Source organism: Mya arenaria, chromosome 10 (assembly GCF_026914265.1).
Source record: "Mya arenaria isolate MELC-2E11 chromosome 10, ASM2691426v1".
NCBI lineage: Eukaryota > Metazoa > Mollusca > Bivalvia > Myida > Myidae > Mya > Mya arenaria.
Window position 1 is genome coordinate 23,307,709 of NC_069131.1, and position 25,895 is coordinate 23,333,603.

The following is a 25,895-nucleotide window of genomic DNA, read 5'->3' on the forward strand; positions in this document are numbered from 1 at the left end:
AAATCATTTACTTATAACGTCATGTTAGTCTGAGAGTATTGAGTTAATGTTTACGCAATAAGTAAGTAAATAAATAAATACATTCTAAGATTTACTGGGACACTATCGTAAACTATAATTAAGTATGAAAATAATAACATTGTAAATAATAGTACTTGTAAATCAAACTAAGATTCACAGATTTGAGCAGAAAATAATGCATATTCTTCGTCTTTCTTCTGAGCAGAAACAACTGACAGATATTGAGCTTTCTATGTTTTCAGTGCGGGTGTAGGAAGAACGGGCACCTATATAGCTCTGGACATACTAACTAACGAGGGTGAGGCAGAAGGAGCTATAGATATCCCGGGATGTGTTCTCAATATGAGACAGAACAGACCAAGCATGATTCAGACTTTGGTGGGATGTTTTTTTATTTATCCTTTATATAAGATTTGAAAAGTAATAGATGTATAACGCGTAGTTCGTAAATCGATAAGCGCAATATAGCAGCATTCGTTAATGAAATCACGATTTTGTAACTCATTTTAGCTCAAAATAATGCATTAAAAGGACATAAAGGAGTTTTGATATTGCCTTTTTGCTTTTATTTCTTGTGAGTTAATTGTTGTTTATTTTACTCATTACCAAATTGTTTCAATTTATATTTACGTTTATCTTAATGCCGAAAGAAGTTCAAGAAAATGTGCATTAATGCATGCTAGAAAGTATTCCATTAGTACGTCCGAAGTCAGCATACACTAAAAATCACTGTTTATCTAATAACTGAGCTTTTCTATTTTCAGAGTCAATACAAGTATCTACACGAAGCCTTGGTCCATTCATTGACACTTGATTGCTCGTTGATAAAAAGAGAACACTTCCATGAATATATGAGAATGATGTCCAGCAAACAGGAGATACAGAAGCAGTTTGAGGTAGGATTGTTACTCAAAGTATCAATGGTTATAATGAATCAATGTTTAAAAATCATTCAAACATCGAACATCCGAAGTCATCGGGACCCAGATAAATGATATCGGTATAACAATAACTCAGATTCAAAATTTTCAAAAATGATAGGGTTCGTGATTTATTGGTGACGTGAATATTTATTCGTCAATATTGCAATGTCGACTACACGTTTTTAACATTTTTTAACATTTGGTTTGAATGATCGTTTTCAATATTTTTAATAACTGTTTTATGACTGTCAAATAATGTTTTATTGTACTCAGCGTTATGCATGTAAATCAAAATGACAGCACATATATTCATTCGTAACATAGCATAGTTTATTAGCGCCAGCAAAGCACGAAGTGCTCAGGGTGAGCTATTGTGATCGGTCTTTGTCCGTCGTCCGTCCGTCAGCCAGTCCGTCCATCCTTCGCCAACAATTGCTATAAAAACATCTCCTCTGAAACTACCTGGCCAAATTAAAGGAAACTACGCAGGAAGCTTCATTGGGTGTCCGTCTACAAAAAACAACAAGGGGTCACGATTGATTGAACAACAACAACAACAAAATGAACGACCTCCTATTTTGCTTTAAGAAACATCTCCTCTGAAACTACCAGTCGAAATTCATTGAAACAGGAAGCTTTCTTCGGTGACCCTCTAAAAGAATATAACAAGGGCACACGACTGATCAACAACAACAACACCAACAACAGAAACAACAACAACATGTCTGGCTTCCTGTTTTACATTTTACATCAGATTGATACATAGATGTGAAATTCGAATTGCAACCGTAGGTTTGACATTGAAATGGCAATATATTGGTTAATCAGAATTTTGATTTGAATAAAGAAGAAATTTTCGGGGCAAAAATAATAGTTCGAAACACCGTTTAATTCGGATAAAGGGTGTTAGGATTAACGGTGTTTAAATATACTGTAATGTATATATATCAAGTTTGTATGCGTTACATTATAGTATTAAGTTTCAATGCTGCATTCTAATTATACGATAGAAAATGCACCAGGAGCAAAAGTCGGATCAGGAACTACAGGCTATGGAAAGGAATCGGCTTCTGGCAAAAAAGAACAGGAAACACGAAGATATACCAGGTACCACGGTTATTCTGATTGTAAAAGTGCATTATTTCTTGAACTGACTTGGTTATATATATTGCTCATCTCTCAAAAGCAACTATTGAGACGAATAAACATGTTCTGAACATATTGGTAAATGCGAAAAGGTTCTATCTTTTTTATATATTATTATATATTATCCCCGATATATAACGTTTGTGTCTCTATAGGTATTCCAAGAATTTGGAGCTATACTTATAAAAGGTTAAAATGTTCATTTCCATACAGTTGAACGTCCTCGATCAATTTATGTCAGTAAATAAGTATATATGTATTGACGTGAAATGTGCTTTATACAAACATGATCATACAATTACCTTCACATTACATAACCTCACAAAATACGAATAGGAGCAAACAGCGCAATGGACCTACAAAACACCAAGTTTTACTGCTTAATGAAGTGTTGCTTGTGTGAAATAAGTGTAACATACTGAATTTCAATAACATTAAACATATCATATTTCATTAATATATATGACATGTATATATAATATATGCAAACAGAAATCCAATACATTATATGATTATACATGTGTAATGTTCAGATAATCTCGTCGCCTAATATATGCGACTACAATACATTCAGCTATTATTTAGGGAAATTGAGCATAATATTCCAAAGTTTATCAGAGTGTGAAATAATTCACGTTTTAGGAAGCCAATAATAATTGTTGTTTGAATAATATATAAAGGACAATTGAGTACAAAATGGATTTCATTATCGATTTGTCTTCAGCCTATCAAATGAAACACACTCTTTTGCAGATATCTTTACCCCGCATGACAGTCTCGGAGCCCTACTGTGTATTTCCTATCTGTTAAATCCTAGCAACGTATATCCCTGAACTTCAATCTGCAGAATTTGTCCCAAATGTGTCTCACAAATAGAAACAGTATCCCCATTTCAACTTTTTACATTTACATTCTTAAAATACGGTTATCATTAGTCAAGCCACACATATTAACCATGTTTATGATATATTCCGCTTGCCATCTTTTTCAAAAGGTCCGTACCCTACATAATGACCGTTGGTAGCATATATATATATATATATATATATATATATATATATATATATATATATATATATATATATATACAGTTTCAAAAGGTATTTTGAATTTAACGAGACGGATCACGACCGTTTGACTGTTGTGGGAACACAGTTTATTGAGGTTTATGGTAATATCATCTAGTGAAAATAATGCCAAAAACATGCAATATCGCACACGAAAGTTTATTTTTGCAAACGTTACATAGTGAATATCAAACGCACTGGTATTAGTGTTTTACGCCTGACAAACATATTAATTTACCTAGTCAGTAAATACTACAGGATCGTCAACCGAAATTGGCCGAGCAGATGTTTAAGCTTATAGCAATGCTAGGCAAAACAACAATGCTCGCAACTAGCAGACTTATGATTTTGTGAGCTAAAGAGTTTGCGTCAAAGAAGTGTATCAAAACCGGGAGGCCAGATCAATATATTGTTATCAGACTAAACCAATATGATATTTAGTATCAGGCACAACAAAATAAAACAGACTTACGGTAGTGCCGGTTTATCACAAGCCTTTTGTTAACGTTCAGAGTCAATGGTATCTGACAACTCAATGCAAACAGCTATGGTGTTTAAAGACGGTTATGACATTCCTTTGTACGGACTGGACACCGGCATGTTCTACTATATTCATGTAACTGCTATTGTTTGCTTAACGGCGAGTCTCATATGCGCACTGTTCACGATCGTTTCATCGTTTTGGAGTCAAAAGGCTGGCGAGTTTTATACCAAATGGTCGAAAGGCAACCGACTTGTTGTTTACATGTCGATTTGCGATTTGTTGTTAAATATATCGCTTTTGGTAAACCATCTGCAGATACTTATCACCAAAGCACACTCGCGACCAAAAGAGTTGTGCGCATTTGTTGGATTTATCACGACTGAATTCATGGTTGCTCAGATTCTGATGGTCAACGTTGTAGCAATTAACGTCTTCACCACGATGTTTTGTAACACTAACATATCTTTTGGGAAGTTTGATTGCGGCATTTTGCTGTGGTCCTTTGGCGTTCCCTTCATTGGTGCGTCGATTGCCGCGATCTTGGAGCAGTTTGGACCAATGGGCATTGCGTAAGTCGTGTTACATTTCAATAAAAAGTCAATAAAAAAGACTTCTAACAAACATACAAATATTGTCTTTGATGAATGTTTTGGCAATAGTCTTGATACGGCCAATGAAAACAAGGAAATAAAGAACTTTGGGTTTAAGCCGGTAAACTAATGTAAATATTGCATAGATAGGCAAGATTGGATTTAGGTTAGACCACATGGATTAAAGCGAGAGAAATTTTAAATTATTTTGTTGTTTTTCAATTTAAAAAATCAAATGTTATGCATATACCACATACGAACAAAACGTGTATTTGCCTACGAATTAATGTTATAATACACACTTACATTTTTATACCTATTTACCATTTACTGGCGGTAGGCCAATCCATATTGTTAAGTGTCCCGGGATGTATTGGTTTGGAACGCCTGGTCGAAAAAAACACATTGAAAAGTAGTTTGCAATATTCCATTACAACTCTTAATGAAGTTTTCTTAAAAAGTATGAACATTTTAAGTGCTGTTTCTATCAAAAACAACAAGGCTGTATATTTGGTTTCGATTCACGGGTACAACAAAATGGGTTCATTCGTTGCTTTTTAAGGATTTATGGTTATCAGATTATGGACATATGCTAAACGTAATCTTTCGTGGCATGGCCTTTCAAATTAATGCACTAAGATGTATTGTTCAGATACAATAAGAATACCATTAAAGGCGTTGAAGGGTCTACTGAGGGACAAAAAATTTAAAATGTTTTAAAAAATCATTTTCTATTTAGTTTAGAGGTTCAAAATATAACACAATGACTCATATATTTGATGCAACATGAAAAGCGGTTATTGTGCGTTGAGCATTTGTTACGAAATAATATTTTATCAGATATCTGATCAAAAATAATTTACGTTTTTTTCCCGGAAATGTCTGAATGCAAAAAGAATATGTCTGTGATTCAAATTTATCGGAACTGCCCCATTAACAATGTTTTATTGCTTTGTATTGATTGCCACTGTTTTTTTAAAAAATATATGCTTTTTTGTTACCCGGAAATGAATAAAATCCACGAAATTTCATTATTTTTCTGAATAACTTTCTTACTTTATCAACGTCTCTCAAGACATTATTGAATAGGTAGCCTTGGGCATTTTGACATAAAAACGAAGTACTAATGTCGATAGACCTGTCCGTAATAATGCAATTGCTTTTGATAAAAAATATGTTAAAATCTTTTTTTATAAAATTTGTTGAACTCCTAACTAACCCAAAACATGTCGCCAAGAATAATTATTTCACTCCCAAAAAAGATCGTTCCTCAAAGTTAAATAAAATGTTGTTTTTTAAACGTTTTAGTTTTTGACCTTCCCCGCCCACTCGCTTTCGGCCCATAAATTAAATGTGCCTTCGCCTAGAAACTCCAAGACCCAAGTGATTTCTATACAAATTAGTTTGCCTATGTAGTGAGAAATAGACAACCGCATTTGAAATCATGGTGTCTCAATATTCCAGCCAGAAACCTCTCCCCCGAGGTAACCGGATTGGGTAAAACGTAGCCCGATACTGAAATATACTGTAATATATACACATCTACACTAGATACTACGTTGCGTAGCCTTTACCACAAATTTCTTTAAAGAACAACCAACATAATGCTTTTTAAATTGAAACTTGTCGATTGCAGCTCATGTACATTCTGTTATTCAGGTATTGAATCTATTGAACATTTATACTGGGAGTGTTACGAAACACAACGGTTATGGAATAGATAAAACATTTTTCATGGCTTCAACAATAATTTATATAAATATTAGTTAACGTGTAGGTATTGGAAACAGTGACAAAAACAAATACAACAACATCTGCAACTTTCTTATTATTCTAATGAAATTCTACATTCATTTAACCAAGTATAGTAATAGAATACTATCGTTGATGCATACTTGACGTATTTGAAATTGAGGATTTAAATAGTAGAACAAATAATGTTGAACAACGATTAACATGAAACACACAACAAAAAATGGGAAATACCAAGGCTTAAAACATAACTCAATAATAAAAGACTCAACTAGCCATACAAAGAAATCGTAGGACTTAAATAATAAATAAACATTGATAAAATACAATTGAAAGCTAATACAAGTCACATCGATCGTATAAGCATCATACGAACGGGTGTGTATGCATGCGTATGTGTGCGTGTGTGCGTGTGTGCGTGTGAGTGTTTGTGTGCGTGTGTGCGTGTGTGTGCGTGTGTCAGTATGCATGCATATGTTTGCGTGTGTGCGTGTATGTGTGGGTGTGTGGGTTTGCGTGTGCGTGTGCGTGTGCGTAGGCATACTACTATGCTGCATGTTTGTTTATAACAGTTATTACGGATTGGTATGTTTTAATTTCGTACCACATGTGAATATAATATCTAGGATCGATTTAAGAACACAGTTACTCACCACTCAAGGATTTTAATACCAATGAAAACATATGAAACAAAGATGATACAAGAATATCGTTACAGTTATGAAACGCTGTCTTCACGCGACCCTTCAAAAATCTTGTTATGAGCATGCGTACGCTTTAGTCCTTCAAAATAATAGATTACTACACAAATGATTACGAACTGGAATGAAATAAAAGAAAATTCTAAAATAAAAGGCATTGCATGTTCATTGTTTACATAATATTACATAACTACTGTGTTTTCCAGTTGCTTATTCGACGCTGTAAAAGGCAGGGTGGCAGCTGTTCTCCTAAATACGATTCCTGTGGCAGCAATCATGGTCTTCAATGTACTGCTCTACATTCTGACGTTCATCAAAATCCGTATGGACGAGTGGTCTATGAGACAACGTCTTGGTAATATGGGGTCAAGAGTTGATAGGCATATAAGGGCCGCCCGCAATATGTCGATGTTTGTGGTGGCTATCTTTGTCCAATGGTCCAGCCTTGTTCTAACTGGCGTTTGGGCTTTGTTTGTAGACAACGTTAAAGATGTGCCGGCAGTTCTAAACAGCTTAGTTGTCGTTTTTACAAACCTTGGCGGTGTTCTGAATTTGATCATTTATCTGGTTGTATATAAGAAAAACCGTATCCATGTCCAAGGAACCGCACAAACCACTACCTCTCAGCGACTACAACAAAGCACATACTAATTGCCCTAAGCAACGGAATAAAGAACTCGTGGTTAATTAAAAAGAACTCGTGATTGTGATATTGTAACATTCATGTGTATCTCATATTCAATCATTCTTGGTAGTTTTTCTTGTTTTGTCTTCTCTGATCTTTTTCTCATTTATTTTTTACATATAATGTTTACATAAAAAGCAAGAATTGTGATATTCTGTAAGCATTACAATGCTAAATACAGTTTACAAAACACACCCCCACACACGCATGTACGCACGCACGCACACATACACACACACACAGACACAGACATGCACGCGCATTTACACATCAAACAACAATATTCTATTGTTACTCTGATTTTAGATTTTTGGAATGTAAAGGTTTCTTTAAAATGTGAACAGGGCTTTATAAAAGTTTGCGTAGTGCTATTTTTCAACTTGCATTTATACGAATGATTCTATGATACTTATATTTCAACCATATGTGGGAATAATTTCGAAAATGTTCTTAGATTTAACAAGTACACATATTTGCGGTAAATATTTCACGTGGTTTTAATTCATTTCACATTATCAGGATCATTTAAGAATTGGTTTGACATTATTGGACCTTATTCGATATTCCAACTGCTCAATTTTTAAATTTAAATATTTAATATTTTGTTTCAATAACTGTTAGTTAATAAATTGTATTGTTGTTGCTGTGTGTTGCTTTGCTACCTTCTGTTCGGTGATCGTTTGATCTGTAAAACGATATTAAGGGATAGCTCATTACCGGCTATCGAAAGGTTCTGTCAAGAACCTAAACGGCTTTAATCAAACTCTCTACACGTTCAAAATGCATTGTAATTACTTTCGATGAAGTTATGTTCTTAAGAAATTTAAAATATGAAGATATGAACGATTAGCAGCTAAATTAACAATGCAATCATTTTACAATTTGTGTGCTCGGTTCAAGTGCAAAGTGGTTGCCCGGTTAGCGCAGTGATTAATACACTCGCTTCATACCAAGGCGACCCGGGTTCGATTCCCGGCCTCGGTGCATGTAAGTTTGGTTACTGGTTGCCAAGCCGGACAAGTGGGCTTTCACCGGGTACTCCGGTTTCCCCCACAACACAAGACCACACTCGCGTAAACATCAAGTCAACGAGAGTGAATTAGTATAAGTTATCATAACTTTCTTCACAATCGTTGTAAACTATGTGTCAAATAAATGTTTCAACTAAGTCCAAAGTGTCTCAGTTTAGTTTATGGTAATTGAACTGAATGTAATGCATTGTGATAGAATCAAGAATCAATCATCCTAATGCACTTTTCTGTGTTGAAAATTTGATAAAGGAAGATCATCCAATGACATTTGATTTGTTTTTACCTTTATTGCAAAACTGTACACATTGTCCAAACTTTAATATGGAAGTGTAAGCAGCTAGGAGGTCAAAGGTCAAATCATGGTTATTCAAGAAAGAAATGTGCTATATTGAACAAATTGTCTAATATATATAAAAGGTGATGCTCAAGGTTATCGAACGGCAGCATCATAATTTACAACACTAAAAACTTTGTCAGTTCATTATCAGTGAACCCTTCATTAATCTAAAAAACAGAAATCATGATGCGTATTATTGTTAATGTGCATATGATTGCATGGGTGCAAATGAATGTGAAATAATAACGACACAGTTTTGTACGCGATGATTTTTTTTATAATAATTCAATGTTATTCCCGCTGTGTTAAATATATATAATAAATAGCAAAATTCATTTTTAGTTACTGAAAGTAGCTCAACCAAATTTAAAAACTAATTCAGCAAAAAACTTTGGTCTACCGGGCCTTGATATTAGTATGTACACTTTTTCGTAGGTTTGTAAATGTCGGTCGTTCGAATGATATTTTTTTATTGGTCTGGCTGTCGGTCGGTCGGTTGGTAAACCAAGTCTTGTCCTCCCAATTATGATCACCACTAATGGCAGGTTGTTTGTTTTTCGCTTTTAACCTATATACTGGTTTTAATTCATTTGAAACCAATATACTGAAAAATGACGAAAATTAGCCAATAACTTCATTTCAATATACGATCTTGAACGGGTCGGTCACATTTTGGCGAAGATATTTGAAAATTGTTTACAATGAGGGTCAAGAAAAAATACGTTAACAAAAACAAATCATCTTAAAATACACACCAGTACTAATTTCGACATTAGCCAATAGGGAGTTTGGTTGATGCTCAAACGGAATTACGAATGATGGCTTTATTGACCACGCATATCGCTATATCTTATTTGAAAACAAAAATCAATATGGTCATTACTAATTAATCACTAGTTCTCTAACGGCATTCTTTCAAACGATGATTAAGCTCATTAGTAATTGTTCTTTTATGCTTGCCTGTGAATTCTCCTCTACAAAACTGATGAAAAGAACAAATATTTATCCAACGATAATTATTTGCCAGGTATACGCTCGCAAAAATAACTATGTTTGATTTTAAACAGTATACAATAGCAAAAATGTGACGGTATGTCCTCATCGCATGTTCATATATTGGAAAAAGACGTATGCAAGACCATGTACACAGTTATTGACCAAATTTATCCTTATTAACGCTTTGCCATAATTAACGAGAACTGTTTTGCGGCTATAACACTTATATTGTTGTAATGCTTCTGTCGTTGACACCTATTCATACAAAGAACACAATAAATCTATTAAAACAAACATCAATCAGAATGTATTATAGAATATTTTCTAGCCAGTTTTCTTAAATGAAATATCTGGCAAATAAATGAATATGCTAAAGTACAAAAATCCAATAACGGGCAAACATATATTCATAGCAATTGGTGTTTAATAACAAGTAATCCTGTGTAGTATTGTCAAAATGTATGTTAATTACGCTATACTATGAATCTTGTCAGATTTGCTTGCATAATAAAGTCTTCTTCTTATAATTATTATTCTTTATTACTCTTTGTGGTTCGCCTGCTTTATCAATCCTTGAATAATTTTTTTTTTTTTTTTTTTTTTGGCTACTTAAGCGATTATTAACCTTCTCTGTACCCTTTTGAATAAATATTTTATGAACTGCCTAGGGTTAACTTATTGAATGAAAACAAAAATGATAAGCCAATGCTACCATATTAATGAAATTAATATTAACTTCATCGAAAATTTGCTGCGAGGTAATAAAGCAAACTACGGGCTCCTCGGCAAAAACAGATACACCAAAATAATCAGGAAAAGGGGCCCTAATATATGGAAGTTTAAATTTGACTCAATGCATTACTAATACATAAACATTATGACAATTTAACGGTGTTCGTCGACTTGGCATAAAATTCTTTTTCTACTTTATCGAAACAATGTTCATTTGATTGGCAGCAGTGAGAATGATACATATAGTAGAAAACTGAGTGATGGTCGGTGAATGTCAATGTTTACTTGGTTATTTTAACATTTTGTGTATTGCATACATTTTAAAACCATCCTACATTGATATTTCTCTTGTATGTCTTCTAAAAAAATTCTTCATATTATCATGTTTCATTATTTCACTTTAATATTAGTTAATTTTCAAAGCTGATTCTTATTGCAAACGTCCAAATTTATTTTTCACAGTTTGAGAGTGAAATAAATATTGCATGTTTGATTTAAAAGGGACAGCATTTGTTATCAAAAAAGGAGCTGATTCTTCCGAAGATAATTCTAGACAACGGATTTGCATTTTTATTTAGATTTTGCATAAAATACGTGGTTGAATATTTTACTTTTAATATTGCTATTAATGTGTTTAAATCTGAAATACCAATACTTATGTGTAAAACTACAGAAACAAGTTCAGTATCATTAAGTTTAAACATAAAGCCAGTTAAATGGCACCGGGTAAACGCCAAAGACATAGTTTTGCCAAGTTTTGACATTTAAGTAACATTTAAAAAAGTAGTTCAATGCTGATTTACATAACTTTAGTAGAACAGCTTAAGTAAAATGAACACAAACTCAAGTTAGAACAATTGATAAAGTATGTATATACATACTGTAGAATCAATACTTTTTAAAAACATTTACTTTGTTAGTGATATTTTGAAATGGAAGTTAAAGGAAATACGCCCTTTCGGACCATTAAAAGGAAACCGTACACTTTAATCGTGTATTTATTTCTACTGTAGACAGAATGCTAGAACAAATATCCAGCATGGTGGATATGATCTGACTGTTTGATTTCAAAAGCTCAGATATTTAGCTAACCAGCTGCTTGCTGTTATACAAAATTTCAGGCAAAACTCATCCCAACAATAATGACAATAAATATTGTTGTCTTGAATAGTTTTTATGCAACCAAAGCTACCTTGCTTTATTTCAATTTCATCTGTTTATCATGGTTGAACTATTACATTAAACAAAGCTTACCTATTATGAATAGAAGAATACGTTTGCAAATATCAGCATTCAAATGCAATATTTTCAGTTGTCCGAACACTTTGAAATGGCTTGAATATCGGTACAAGGCCAACGTATCGCAAAACTCCACGGCAAGTTGAAGGTCCATCCGACCAGCTATGGAACCATTTCATATAGTTTAGCCTCATTTCGTCGGATGTTCAACTGGATTGCCGACATTAATTCATACTATATAAAAACACAAGTTTATTTTTGTACATAATCATTTAATCTAAATTCACAATTTTATCATTTTTGGGTAGTTTTAATGTAATCAATGCTGCCGCACATATCACCTGATGACGATTTAAATAATTTGACTGCATTTAATGTTTGTATAGACCTTATCATCTGGATATAAAGTTTTAATTTCTTGAAAAACATGATATAGAAATAAAATGAATTTCTGATGAAGTAGTATATAGCTGAAATACTGCTATTTTCAAACAGTGTTGTTGAGATCGTACCATATTATCAAGGGAGATCACAGCAAAGGATTTTTATTTGATGAAATAACTGTATGCTCTTCCGTTAAATAGTTTTGTCGTACTTGTTGTTTTATGGTGTCATGAATAGATTGAGAATTGGCATGAATAAAATATTGTTACATTGAAGTACGCAAACTTTTTTATGTTTTTAAAACAATACTAGGGATATTTTACGATTTTGTCAACTTGGAAAAACCTTATTTATTTATTTAGGCTAATATTGTCTTAAATATACACAAATCATACTCTTTTATAAACTCTTAAGGAGTAAAATGATTAAAACATAATAAGATATTAAAATCATACGTGTCTTTAGTGCAAATATCAAGAATACACCTGTAGTGTGCTCCCTTTCAATACTAGAGCGATTAATGCTTAGTCATTCTACTTCGTATAAGATATAATATCGCCACGGAAATATACCAAAACAAGTTGACCATATGTACCTAACACGACTACTTCCCTTTACCTAATATTGTTCAATAGAATATCATATTAGCCTACATACTCTAAAGTTAATTTGCGTTATTTTTGAGTTTTTGGTGTTTTAAAATGTTTAAAAGCCATTACAATATGTGCCATTAGAATGCCAATTTTCTATATAATTCTTGTGTTCGTTTATTTTCTATAAATACAGAAAGCATAATATTCACAGTATAAAGGAGAAACATTTTCATTGTCTCGGCTATGCACACAAACAAGCTCGTCTCTTGTATCATATGGTAATAGTATTGTATATAATAACAAATAATAATCAAATAATATCGTATGAGTATTGTAATGTATTCTAGTCTCAATTCTCAATTTGTTATAAGAACATCAAATTAATGAATTTCAATTAAATACAAATTAACAACTTCTCGTGAGCCATGGCTCTGTTTTTTTAAAGTGAAACACGTATACTTTAAATGTCTGCAGTTCTCATTGAAATAATGGATAAATACAAAAACACTTAAAAAAACAAGGCACGAGTAACAGCACAACTGCAACACTGGGCGATATCGTCGGCGTATTGAACAGCACTTAGTGCTCGGAATTATATGTTTGCCAAAAGGATGATAATATGTTTTTTTATTTGTTGTACATTAGCAGTCAATCGTTATTGATTTTAGTCAGATAAATCAGTTGAAACGGAGAATGGGCAAGTAGTCAAAATAAAATTTTGACCACTTAGATTATTAAAGGAACATGAAGCCTTTTTATTTGGTTAATAGATACTTACAAACTTTCTTATTACACACGTCAACTATTGATATAGCTCATACCAAACACCATTATAGAAAAGCAATATGGCAGTGCCGGAATCTCCCGAGATTACTCGCGGGAATCATGTTGTACTTTTCAGCGAGGAAACAAATAATCGAATATGTTGTCATATGGTATTCCGCAGAATATTCCAAAATTAAGCTACAAACATGTACAAAAACCATAGACTCGACGAACGTTGTCGGACTTTGGCATTGGCAAATCATGAGCTTGGATTCAAACCCAAGACCACCTAGTGTAAATCACGTGGTGTATGAAACGGAGATTTGTCATCGTTGAGTATCTACTAAATACCTTAAACGAAACAACCACTATATCCCATCATGCTGTTAGATACACGTGCTTTGTTCGAGTCGTCTCGGGACATTCCGGCACTGCTAAATCAAGCCGATTTCCCTTGGAAAATGTCTAAGAATTATAAATAATATGTACTCATCTGGAGGCAAAATCATGTGGATAATACTTAAATCAAATATCATGCTGGTGAACGCCAAGGTAAAACTTTATCACCAGTACAATTTTCCAAATTTCCGTATGATTGAACTCATTTTATGTCTAGTACATTTGAAGGATTAATTGAAGGCTGATGATCCAGTTGTAAAAACTGAAACCCAGTCTGATCTACAGAGTGCTCTTAATGCTATGAAACAATATTGCTTGTTGGTTGTTGGATCTGCGTGTTAATGCAGCCAAAACAAAAGTTTTACTATTAAGCACTTCCAAAGCGGGACGTTTTAAATTTGAATTCTATTATGATAATGAGAAGTTCGATATTGTTTATGACTTCTCATATCTTGGCGTTAAATTCAATTACAATGGCAAGTTTTCAAAAACAAAGAAGCATCTTGTAGATCAGGCAAGGACGTCAAAGTTTTTTGTTGTTAGTAAAGTTCGTAAACTTAATTTACCCATATCGTCTCAGCTACACCTATTTCAAAGTATGATATCACCTATTTATTTTATGGATGTGAGGTATGGGGTATTGGAAATATTAAAATTATTGAACAATTTCATTGATATTCTATAAATTTGTACTTAACCTAAAGCCGAGTACACCAAAGTGTATGATTTTTGGGGAAGATGGTGTAACACCGATTGCATCACTGATTAAAGATGCACTATTACCCAAAAATAAGATTTAACATATTTGATACAATTGTTTTAATATATGAAAAAGGATGAATAAATGTCGAAAACAAAAGATCTTATGGATGATACCGAGTTAATTTGAAAGAAATGTGCAGAAAACACGATATTGCTACCTTATAAGATCATAGTAGATCGCAGTAAATCTTTTAGCATTTACCAATCATTTAATAATTTTGCGTTTTCAGCTATTAAATACACGGTTATAATATTGTTATTATTAATTAATATTTTCCATAAGTGCATTATTTAGTAAGTATTTGAGGGTGTACCACTCAAAATTAATGTTTGTTTTACATGTGTATGTATCGATTTGGAATAAGAGTGTCACTTTAAATTTAGTTTAATGCTTTTGGTGTGAGATTTTGAATGCCAAAAATGACAAAATAAGTAAGTTATTGTATGTTACATTTTTAAATCTACATAATGCTGACTCTGTTAAATTGTCTTGGATTGAGTATGTTAAATCCTCACTTGATAGTCTTGATATGTTAGAATACTTTACATCTAAAAATGTTATCAGAATACTTCATTTAAAATCATTGTTAAAGTATAGAATTAAAGATAAGTTTTTACAAAACTGGAACAATACCGTTCTAAATTCACATAAATGTTTAATATAACACAACATATATTTGAGAATTATCTTGACATTATTCCTTAAAATTTAGCTTTAATTTATATAACTTCAGATCTATCAATCACAGAATACCAATAGAAAAAGGACGAAATTTGAATATTGAGAGCAATCAACGTACTTGTAGTTTATATAATAATAGCTGGTTGGGTGATGATATCATTATTTAATCATTATTTAATAGAATGTAATTACTTTAATAATGACAATTTTAATTTTTTAACCATTTCTATGTTAGGCACCAAAAATGTATACAAATTTGAAATGTTGATGAACTCGAAGGATAGAACTTTACTTGTAAAAATAGCACTTTTTTGAAAAATTATTTTGGCCAAATTTAATGAACTTCATTCTCCCTAACACATACTAATAAATACCAAATTCTTCAAAAAATCTTTTCACTTTGTTTCATGATTCATATATTTATATGTTTGAACTGTAGTTGATTTGTTTTGTTCACAAATGTTTATTCGTTTCATACATTTGTGAAAAACTACAAAAACAAGCTTAGTAGCAAAATGTAAACATAAACCCCAAAACCCGAAAACAAAAACTAACAAACAAGAAACATGGAAGAACAGCACAAAACTCCACAAAAGCACAGTGCTAACATAATATCTATATATATATATATATATACACACACACACACACACACACACACATATATATATATATTTATTTATCAAGGATTGTTGGGAACCAAATCACATGCAAATACTATGCCTTGATTTATAAATAAACTTGAACTGTGACTTTATGACTTTATTTGTGACTTTATTAGTTTTCTCTTAACAATCATCTTAGTAAGAACATATTTATTTCGAAAGTAGTTTTATTTGTTAGTTCAAACGTGGTTTAGTTTTTTAAGAAAAAACGTTCGATTGTAATACTAGCTCATTATCTACTCGAGAGTCTTGGTGTAACGACATTTTGTCGTACACCCGTTTATTGGCTGGACGCGATGATAATAGTGGTTACTATACTGATAATAATGATGTAGTGATGACGATAGTGGTTACTATGGTGATATTAATGATGTAGTGATGACGATAGTGGTTACTATAGAAATCATAATGGTAAAGTGATGGTATCACCAATGGTTACGAATGGAACAAAGTTCTGCATAGCGTTAAAATATATTGACACATACAACTACAGAGCTTAATTTTTACCTAATTTAACAAGCACGCTCGCTGATAAATATAACACCTATAGTCTTGTTTGATTTTCCACACAGCTCCGCTTTGCTTAGATATCATTGACAATAAGTTGAGCGTATGAACACAAGCGAGATGCTACACGCCGGGTATCCAGCAGATTGGTACGTTAGGAGAAGCAGATTGCATTTTTGTAATGATTGTCACCAAAGTTCGTTAACCAAGTATCTGAACCCGAAGGTGCTTTTAAATAGATTTAACATTTATACCATTTTTAAATAACTTTGATATTTTAAGGTGGAATGTGGTCAAGAGTTAAGGTTCATACTGAGGTTTGACTTAAGTATGTTTGTGATTTTGGGGCAAGAGTTTTGTGGCTCGATACCCACCATCTGTTACTCACGACGAGGGCGTCTCAAATAGACATCGGTACTGGGGTCTTCCCAGGAAACAGACTCGTCCTATTAGCAGTCGTCAGAATTGGTCAAAAAGAGAACTTAGTATACACCTTAACAATTGGACACTGATGGTAAGGAACACACAACTTACCTACAATTCAGCAAGGGGATAATATGTTACTGATTCTCAAGTTGTTTTGCGCCAAGTGCCAACCAAATAAATATATTTTTTTGCACCCGTTAATACATATTTTCAATTATTGAAGTAATCAATGTATATTTTTTTCTTTTTATTTACCTTAGACTAAGTGTAAAAACATACGCAATTATTGTTTTCGTTCGAAACGAAACAACATCATACCTTAAGATTGTGAAATAACTAAACAGTCGCTACTGTATACACCTGTCTCTTATGCTACTGAAGTCAAATTTTCAGAAATCAAAGGCAGAGTTTAATTAATAAACAGTATCTGACCACATGCCATTCTGTCCGGTTCTTGAACTAGCAGTATATAGATTTAACATTTATAAATTAATTGTATAAGAGAACAATGGTTGACACAAGCTGCTCACCTATTTTTGTAGAGGCAAGACAGTAATCCATTATATACTATAAATATGTCTTCAGAAATAATGCATTTTTAACTGAAAAAACCCCACAAATGATCGGACATAAAATCCAATATCATACACTGTGGTTTTCCTTTTACGTATCAAACACTATACCGGGACTTCTATTTTAATCGTACATTTTCGGTAATGCGGAAGAATCCGTATCGCAGTCGACCTTCGGTCACGTGTGATACAGATACTTTCACAAGCAACTCGAAGTCATACAACACCACGGATCAACCGACTTACATAATATTACTTGTAAACCACGCACTAATATCTCGAAATATCTTAAGCGCAGAAAAGCTATGTATATAATTTCCATTTGCCAAATGACTTTGTTTTAACTTGATTTTTCAACATATAAAAAATGGTAAATCGTGAAGATTGCTTTCACACAAGCAGAACCCCTTTTAAATGGCAAAAGTACATAAATTATATTCAAACAAAGTTAATACGCTTATCTTGACCCTGTTACAAAAGACTTGGAATTATAAGAGCAATAAGGGCCACTATTAATGTTTCTATGTTTGAAAACAAGTTCAAGGTGAGAAACCATGTCGATCTGTCGGAGTCATAAGAAATATGTTACTGTAGCAATCTCGTGTTTGGTTGCGAAGTTGAGTTTCAATAGTATGTGCAGCCTAATCAGCCTAAGGGATGGGCCAGTTTTTATCTTATGGGTACCATTTGAAGAAAGACAATAAGAGTAAAGGACGTCAAAAAACGCATAAATTGTCAGGTTTGCAAAAAGAGCAATACATTTAAATTGTGAGCTTCATTTTCTATCCATTTCAAAACTTAAGTCAAACCTGATTGAAAAATTGATATTGTATTTTCATTAAAAGCTATAAATGACAACGTTTATTTTGAATACACTTTTTACGCATTTAATCGAAAGTTAGTATATATAAAGATCATCGTGCTTTGGCATCACACCTGTTTCAAAGAGAATTAGGCCAATCTCGGGATTAATGATAAACCCATGGAATTAGCCAAAGGTCATCTTGTTTCCGATAACTTCGTTTATGATGTTCATTGTTTAGATAATTGGGACAAGTTTCAAAAGAAATGTTCTGTTGGTTTTTTTTATTTAGTAACGTTGTCCAAACACTGTTAATTGTGGTTCATCCTAATAGCGTTCTGTGGAAATAATAAAAACAAAAAACGTGCACTCTTAAACATAAAAACTTCTATTTGCAACATACTAAAAAACCAAACATATTCTTTCAAAACAGCTGACAAACTTGATCAATATAAAAGTTAAATCCTGTACAAAAATTGTCAACCTAAATCGAACAAACAGATTATCAAGCTTATTCCATGGCCTTTCAAGTCAACAATTCTCGTCCCTGGCGGACTTGATGTTTAGGTGAGCTAAATATTTTGCGTCAATGCAGCGTATATAATCGTGAGTTAAGATCAAATCATTGTTATTAGTTTAAACAAGTAAGATATATCGTATCAGTCACATCAGCATACGAACAGTTTTGCGGTTTTTCACATGCTTTTTCAATTTTAAGAGGCAATGGCATCGAACAACACAACGCAAACAGCTGTGGTACTGTTTAAAGACGGATATGATATGCATTTGTACGGACTAGACAATGGCTTGTTCTACTATTTTCATGTGACTTCTATTGTTTGTTTGACAGTGAGTATCATCTGCGCATTGTACACGATAATTTCTTCTTTTCGGAGTCACCCGGATGGATTTTTTACTGGATGGACGAAAGGCGAACGACTTGCAGTTTACTTGTCGATTTGCGATTTGCTTTTAAGTATATCGCTTCTGATGAACCATCTACATATACTGATCACCAAAACTCTCTTCAGACCAAAGGAACTTTGTTCATTTTTTGGGTTCATCATGACTGAATTCGTGCTTGCTCAGATTTTGATAGTCAACGTTGTAGCAATAAACGTCTTCACCACGATGTTCTTCGGCAAAAACTTCTCTTTTGGAAAGTTTGATAGCGGTATACTTCTGTGGTCATTTGGTGTTCCCTTTATCGGCGCGTTGATTGCTGCCATACTTGATAAGTTTGGACCGGTAGGAATTGCGTAAGTCGTGTTCTTTATTGCAATAGTTATAGTCAACACTTATGGGGAGTACTTTATACTTGATAACAGATATGTAACAAATAACAGAAGACAACAGCTTATTCCTTTTAGAAAAAAACCCTCAGGATACACTTTCTTTGAAACACTATTTTCACTCGACGCTTACAAAATATGAGTTTGAACAATTGTTTTAGCCTTTTAATTATTGAAATATTTTTCAGATGATATCAAAATATTCTCAAATGAAAGTGTTTTCTTATATTAAAAGCATTGCATTAATCTTCATGTAAACATTAAAGTATGTTCATACTCTGTTTTTTCAGTTGCTTTTTCGACGCCATAAATGGCAGGGTTGCATATTTGGTACTAATTACGATCCCCATCACAACAATCATGGTCGTCAATGTTCTGCTCTATATTCTGACGTTCATCAAGATCCGTATTGACGTGAGGGCTATAAGACAACATCTTGGCAATATGGCGTCAACAGCTGGAAGGCATATAAGGGCTGCCCGCAATATGTCTATGTTTGTGGTGGCTTTCTTCGTCCAATGGTCCTGCCTTGCCCTCAGTGGCGTTTGGATAATGTTTGAGGATGATACAGCAGAAATACCGGAAGGTCTAAAATTTATCCTTGGAATTTTTACCAACCTTGGCGGTGTTCTGAATTTGATAGTATACCTGGCGGTATTTAGGAAAACAAGGTCTATGCCGAATATTGCCACAAGTATGGAACCGCGAAAACCACACACAGTCAGTGACAACAATAAAAAACCTGCGCAAATAAATAGCCCTGTGCAAGTAAATGAAGAATTCCAGTTTCCCTTACACGAACTTGTGATTATGATATCTACTCTGACTGATGGCTTAGGGACACTCTTCAATATTATTCGCATCATTATCCTAAGATATGCATCAATGATTACTTTCAGCCTATTAGCTAGTAACCTTAACATTCCAATTAAACACTTTGATTCTTATCTTAAAATATTAGAAATATAAGGTGGATATTCAATACAGCACCATTGGGCAGTAGGTAAGACATGGTTTTCATGTTCTTGTCCTTAGGTGCATCTCTGTTAATTCATTCAGTCTAATGGCAAATTATTGGTAAAGTCCAAAAACACATTTGGATTCTGATATCTTAAAATGAAGAGAAATTGAAGGTGCATTAAATACAGCCCCAAGAATGGTATACAATATTATTCTTATCCTAGCCCATTATATATGCCTCAGTGGTTCCAATGCGTCTGTGTTCTATTTAAGTCCAATCAATACACTCAGATTTCACTCATGAGCTAAATTAAGGACTAGTTGGCTAATAAATACGGCTCTTGGGGCACTTTTTAGTAAAGATCTTAGTCGATTTTATCTTAAATTAAAATGATATTACTTTCTGAATTATTTGCTCAAATTCAACGACATGTATGTTTACAGGGGCTGAAAATTGATAAAACATTTTACGAATTACAAGTTGTAAACACATGACGTTTAAAAAGATTAATTCAAGTGGGTAATGAATCTAGCTCCAGTTGGCTAGTGTGATATTGAATTGTTATTCACTACCAAATGCCTTGGCAGTAGATCGAACAATTCGTTTTCGTCGCAAACATTTGTTTGAGTGTTCCCGAAGCAGGGATTAGGAAATAATTGAAAAGCTGAATACAGGATCAATTTATTTCGGCATTGAATTGATTTGACTCTAACCGTAGACTGTACCTTAGACACAATATTTGCTAACAAATATCGCAGTGTTGGAGCGTTTGATGGCTTAGTCTTAGTAAATTAACTAAAGCCAACAAAAGACATCGCCCTCTGCAAATTTGACCCGTCGGTTGTTGATAAGACATTGGCCACCAAAAGGTATTTGTGTTACTAACATTGGCTTCATTGTATCCCTGATTATGTTTTGCGATACATTACAAGAAACAATTTAGTTTTGTAAAACACATCAAAAATATAAGCTATGCGATAAGCAGGAACCATTGAAAATTAGTCCGGAATTTAAAATACAAACTTTTAAAATAACATCAAATAGGTTGATCGCCTAATGAACTAAGAACATTTCAGGTTCGTTCGTACGGGTTAACTCTTTGGCACACAAGTAGGTCTAAGTGTACCATGCTTTTTTTACAAGACCTTCTAATGTTGAATCTGAAACAAACATGTTGTTAAGTTTATTCTGGCAAAAGCGGCCTCTATGAATTGGCAGTCTAGTGATGCAGTGTTGTAATCTTATTGTCTGTTTACTTCTAATTTAGGAAAACAGAAACTCTGGAAACCTTTTTCCCAAAATTTGATCGCATACCATTGCTAGCAAATTTAACATTAATTCAAAACAATCTATTTGGTATGCGGTTAACAAAACATTCGAATGTCGAATTACCAACAACAAATTCATTTTGTTCAGTTAAGATTTATTGATGGAAATATGGCCACCGTAAGTGTACAGTTTGATGATGTTGGTGTTGTTTTCCGTTTAACTGCCATTTATGCTTTTTTATTCAGATATGAATTCTTTAAGATATAAGTTTATATTGAATAACATCACTACGAACATATCATTACATAATGGCATTTGATCAGATGGCGTTTTTCAGTTAAAAACACTTTTACATTTACTTTATAACGTTAAAATAAGTTACTTTAAACGATTGTTATTAACCATCGGGGGAAAAACAAATGAGAAAAAAGGAAAAAAAATAGAAAAAATAGAAAAAGAAAACAAAAGTGTTCTGGGTTACTTTAAATGATTGTAATAAACAATCTGTGGATAAAAAATAAGAAAAAGGGAAACAAATAGAAAAAGGAAACAATTCTTCGGAAATGAAAACACAAACAAACAAAAAGCACACACAATTGGAAGGAAAAATTAGTTAATGGGCCCATTATGACAGATATAACGAATAAGAATCAGTTTATTCTCATTTTGACTTATGTTATCATTTGTCACTGCAGTTTTATTTAATATGTTATCATTCATTATCATACATATTTATTGCTATTCTTAATTTTGAACCAAAAATGTTGAATTAAGTCAATATAATTATAAAATTCGATATGAGTATATGTTTTTTCGTGACTGCGTATTCCGAAGCTGATATAATGTAATATTAAGTTTACATTAATGTCATTGTGTATAAGAATAGATTTAGTTCATTTCAATTGTTGTAGGTTCTGTCAATATCAAAAAAAGATGTTCAATTGTTTCGATATGAGTTTGACAATAGTCGCACAAACTTGTTTACTTGGCATATTTATAAAAACTTGTATAGCAATTATTTTCTGTGTAAGGAAATTATTGAAAACTTCTAAAGTTTGTGTCGTAAAACATATATTTACATTTAAATTTTAGATATACCTGTTCCCACCATTTACCTAATTTTTGTTTATTTATACCAAGTTTTAATTCTATTCATTTTTGTTTTATTGATATGGAGGTATCTACTGACGGGATAGTATTTGAATACAGGTATATCTAATTAGCATTCTACTGCTCTGTTATTTGTAAAATATTGAGATTGAATCGCTGTCAGGGTTTTAATAGTAGTCTGTTGGCAATTTTGTCCTTTTTGGATGTTGAATTATGTGTTGTGTGTATTAGGAATATATATTGCAGAAGGTTTTGTTGAGCAATTTTATGAATTGAAGTTTTTCAAAATCATAAAATCGTTTAGACCGGAAATCGGTTAGTTGCCAAACAAATAAATCCCCCTTTCAAAACAGGCTTCGTAAAAATATTTCATTATAAATTTCAACAATATCATTATTCCAGACTTTTATGTATCCTTTTACAGTATTTTGATTGGAGTTTATGATGTATTGTGATGGAATTAATAAGTGATATTAAACATCATTATTTCTTCCAACCTCTTTATTATTTTGTTTTATGTGCCACTCAAAATTTAGAACACAACATTTTCTAAGGACATTTTTATATAATTTTTCTCAAGGTATGGGTTTGATTCGTCAGTGTATCGTTTTATCCAACAAGATTTTAATGGCAAACAGGGGCTTTCTATGTCTGAACCTTTTCTTTCGCCTTTTATTATGGATTGCATGAATGTATTTTTATTAATTTTTTCTGCTTTGGTTTTCTTTTAGCTCATATAAATTTAAATAATTATTGACTTAATTGTTTCTTGTACCATTGTTGTTGGAGGGTTTGGTAAAACAGATAAGGGTAATATTAGGTTTGGTAGTTCAAATCATCAACAACAGTGACATTACCAAAGGATGTTAATCCTCTTTGTTCCAACTGCCTCAAACAGTTGAATAATTGAAGCTCAGGTAAGAAATTTAGTTTTAACATATCCACGTAAGAACATTCTTAAGGTTATTTTGCGTTTTTAGATGTTAACTGCAAACGTAGTCCATACCAATATGTTAATATAGTATTAGTAAATTTTCCTACTCTTAGAACAATGGATTAAGATGTTTGGAGATATTTTTTGTCATTTATATTACGTCCTTTGATATAATAATTATGGTCAATGTATTTCGCAAGTATCTGTATGTATATAAATTAGCTGGCAAGGGACAGCCTTGCAGTAATCACCGTCGGATAATTACTGGCAGAGAAAGGTGGACATGCTTTAGTATTTAGCTTGATACTTCACATTGAATAATAGTTTCACCGAAATTCAGATGTTTCAAGCATTGTATCATATATTTGTGATTAACACCACCAATGACTTTTTCGAAATCAACAAAAAAAGCATACGTGGACTATTCTTTTCAGATTGAAAAGTAGATAAGATGCTAGGAAGAACTGTTTAGAGTCTGTTTGCCGTGGTGTTGGTGTTTTCTAGAGTTTTAACACATCTCTTGTATAGTATGCCTTTTGTTATTTTTTCATGTTGTTTGTTAAATATTGCCCGAGAGTGCTTGTATAATTGTACTGTAAATCCATCTGAAACATGTGCTTTTGTTATTATTCATATCTTCTAAAACTTGCTCGCATTTAAAATCCGTTGACATATTTGCTCATGTTTGTTTTTCAACATCAGACAATTTTGTAATTTTACCATTAAAAAGGAAGGATCATTGTCAATTATTTTAGCGTTTTCGTCATTAAGATTGCTGTAATAGCGATGATGTTCGTTATAATTTCATTGGTTTTAATAACAAAAGAAGTACTCAATTATAATCTAGTTCTAAATTTTAGAAATATTTTTGTTTCATTTCGGTTAACGTGTATTTCTTTTGCCCGCAGCATCATTCCGTTTACTTTTGCGTGTAAAGTATTTTTTATGCATTTGTTTTGTTTCATTTCATTCAAATTGTTAAAATTTCATAAATATTAATACATTTTTAACTTGACAGCTCGTGTTGAAGATTCTTTAAAATATTTTTTTTAAATTAATTTGTTCCATATTCATTACTTTTCCCCTCTTCGTTGCATTTGTAATTGCGGTATTTCTAATGTTCCTTTTAAAACCTTACAGAACGAGGCAGGGTATCAAACATCATTTTCTGTTATAGTGAATTTAATTGCAGTTTGACTTTAGCTTTGATTGGCATTAACTTCATTTCTTTTTTTTTCAATAACATAATATTTTTAAATACCGTTTCGATCGAGTCCAGCGAATTGTACTCTGGATAATTGAAAGTTATCTCTAAGAGCTTTATTTGGATGACACTTTCCTCATATGTATAAAATGCTGTTCGTATTAGTTTAATTCATTTCATATTGTTTAATTATATTTGCTTTGTGTGGAGATATGTCTGATAGTTCGTCACCTTAGTGCAAGAACCCAATATCTGCCTCCATTTTTATATGCAGTTATTGAGTTATTGCCCTAGGCTGACGAATTATCTTTGAATGACTTTACCGTACCCCTTAAGAGCTAGCACTGTTGCTCCGGCTTGATGCCTTCGTTTGCAGGTGATGTTGGTATGTGGTCGTTGAGTACTTGACCTTAATTTATCAGTTTATATGCAATATTTTGCTTTATTCTTTATTGTTTTCATGTTAATGTGTGCTCTGAATGGGCTTAAATTTTGAATTTAATAAATATTGATAAATGATGAGACAAGTTTAAGGGTATGACCATGCTAACTAATTAAATCCCCCAGTAGATTCGGTTTCCAGCATGAGCGTTCTTATCGATAATCCAGTCAATAAACGATAAAGTAGTTTAATGAGGGTTAGGTTTGTTTGTGGTGTTTGCAGTTGTGTAATAAGTTTTTTTTGTGTTTTTATTTGAGTATGCAGGGTTAATATGTTGTTGTTGTTGTTGTTGTTGTTCTTGCCTTGGATACTATTTTTTGGCTTAGTCCTGCAGCTTTCGTTGTAAACTTGTTTAAATTTGGGCTCATTACAAATGATAAGTTTTATTGCCAGATATTATAGAAAATTAAATAATGCTATTC

The 25,895-nt window shown here is 32.6% G+C and overlaps 2 protein-coding genes across 2 annotated transcripts; both read left to right on the forward strand.

Moving 5' to 3' along the window:
• The first annotated feature begins 1,957 nt into the window (after positions 1-1,957).
• LOC128204471 (uncharacterized) lies at positions 1,958-7,335 on the forward strand. The gene is made up of 4 exons (XM_052905885.1): positions 1,958-2,051; positions 3,670-3,773; positions 3,957-4,210; positions 6,891-7,335. Exons 1-4 carry the CDS (start codon positions 1,958-1,960, stop codon positions 7,333-7,335), a joined length of 897 nt encoding a protein of 298 aa, XP_052761845.1.
• Positions 7,336-19,326: 11,991 nt separating this feature from the next.
• LOC128204472 (uncharacterized) lies at positions 19,327-20,971 on the forward strand. The gene is made up of 3 exons (XM_052905886.1): positions 19,327-19,520; positions 19,844-20,247; positions 20,958-20,971. The coding sequence occupies exons 1-3, from the start codon at positions 19,327-19,329 to the stop codon at positions 20,969-20,971; spliced, it is 612 nt and encodes a 203-aa protein (XP_052761846.1).
• Positions 20,972-25,895: the final 4,924 nt, after the last annotated feature.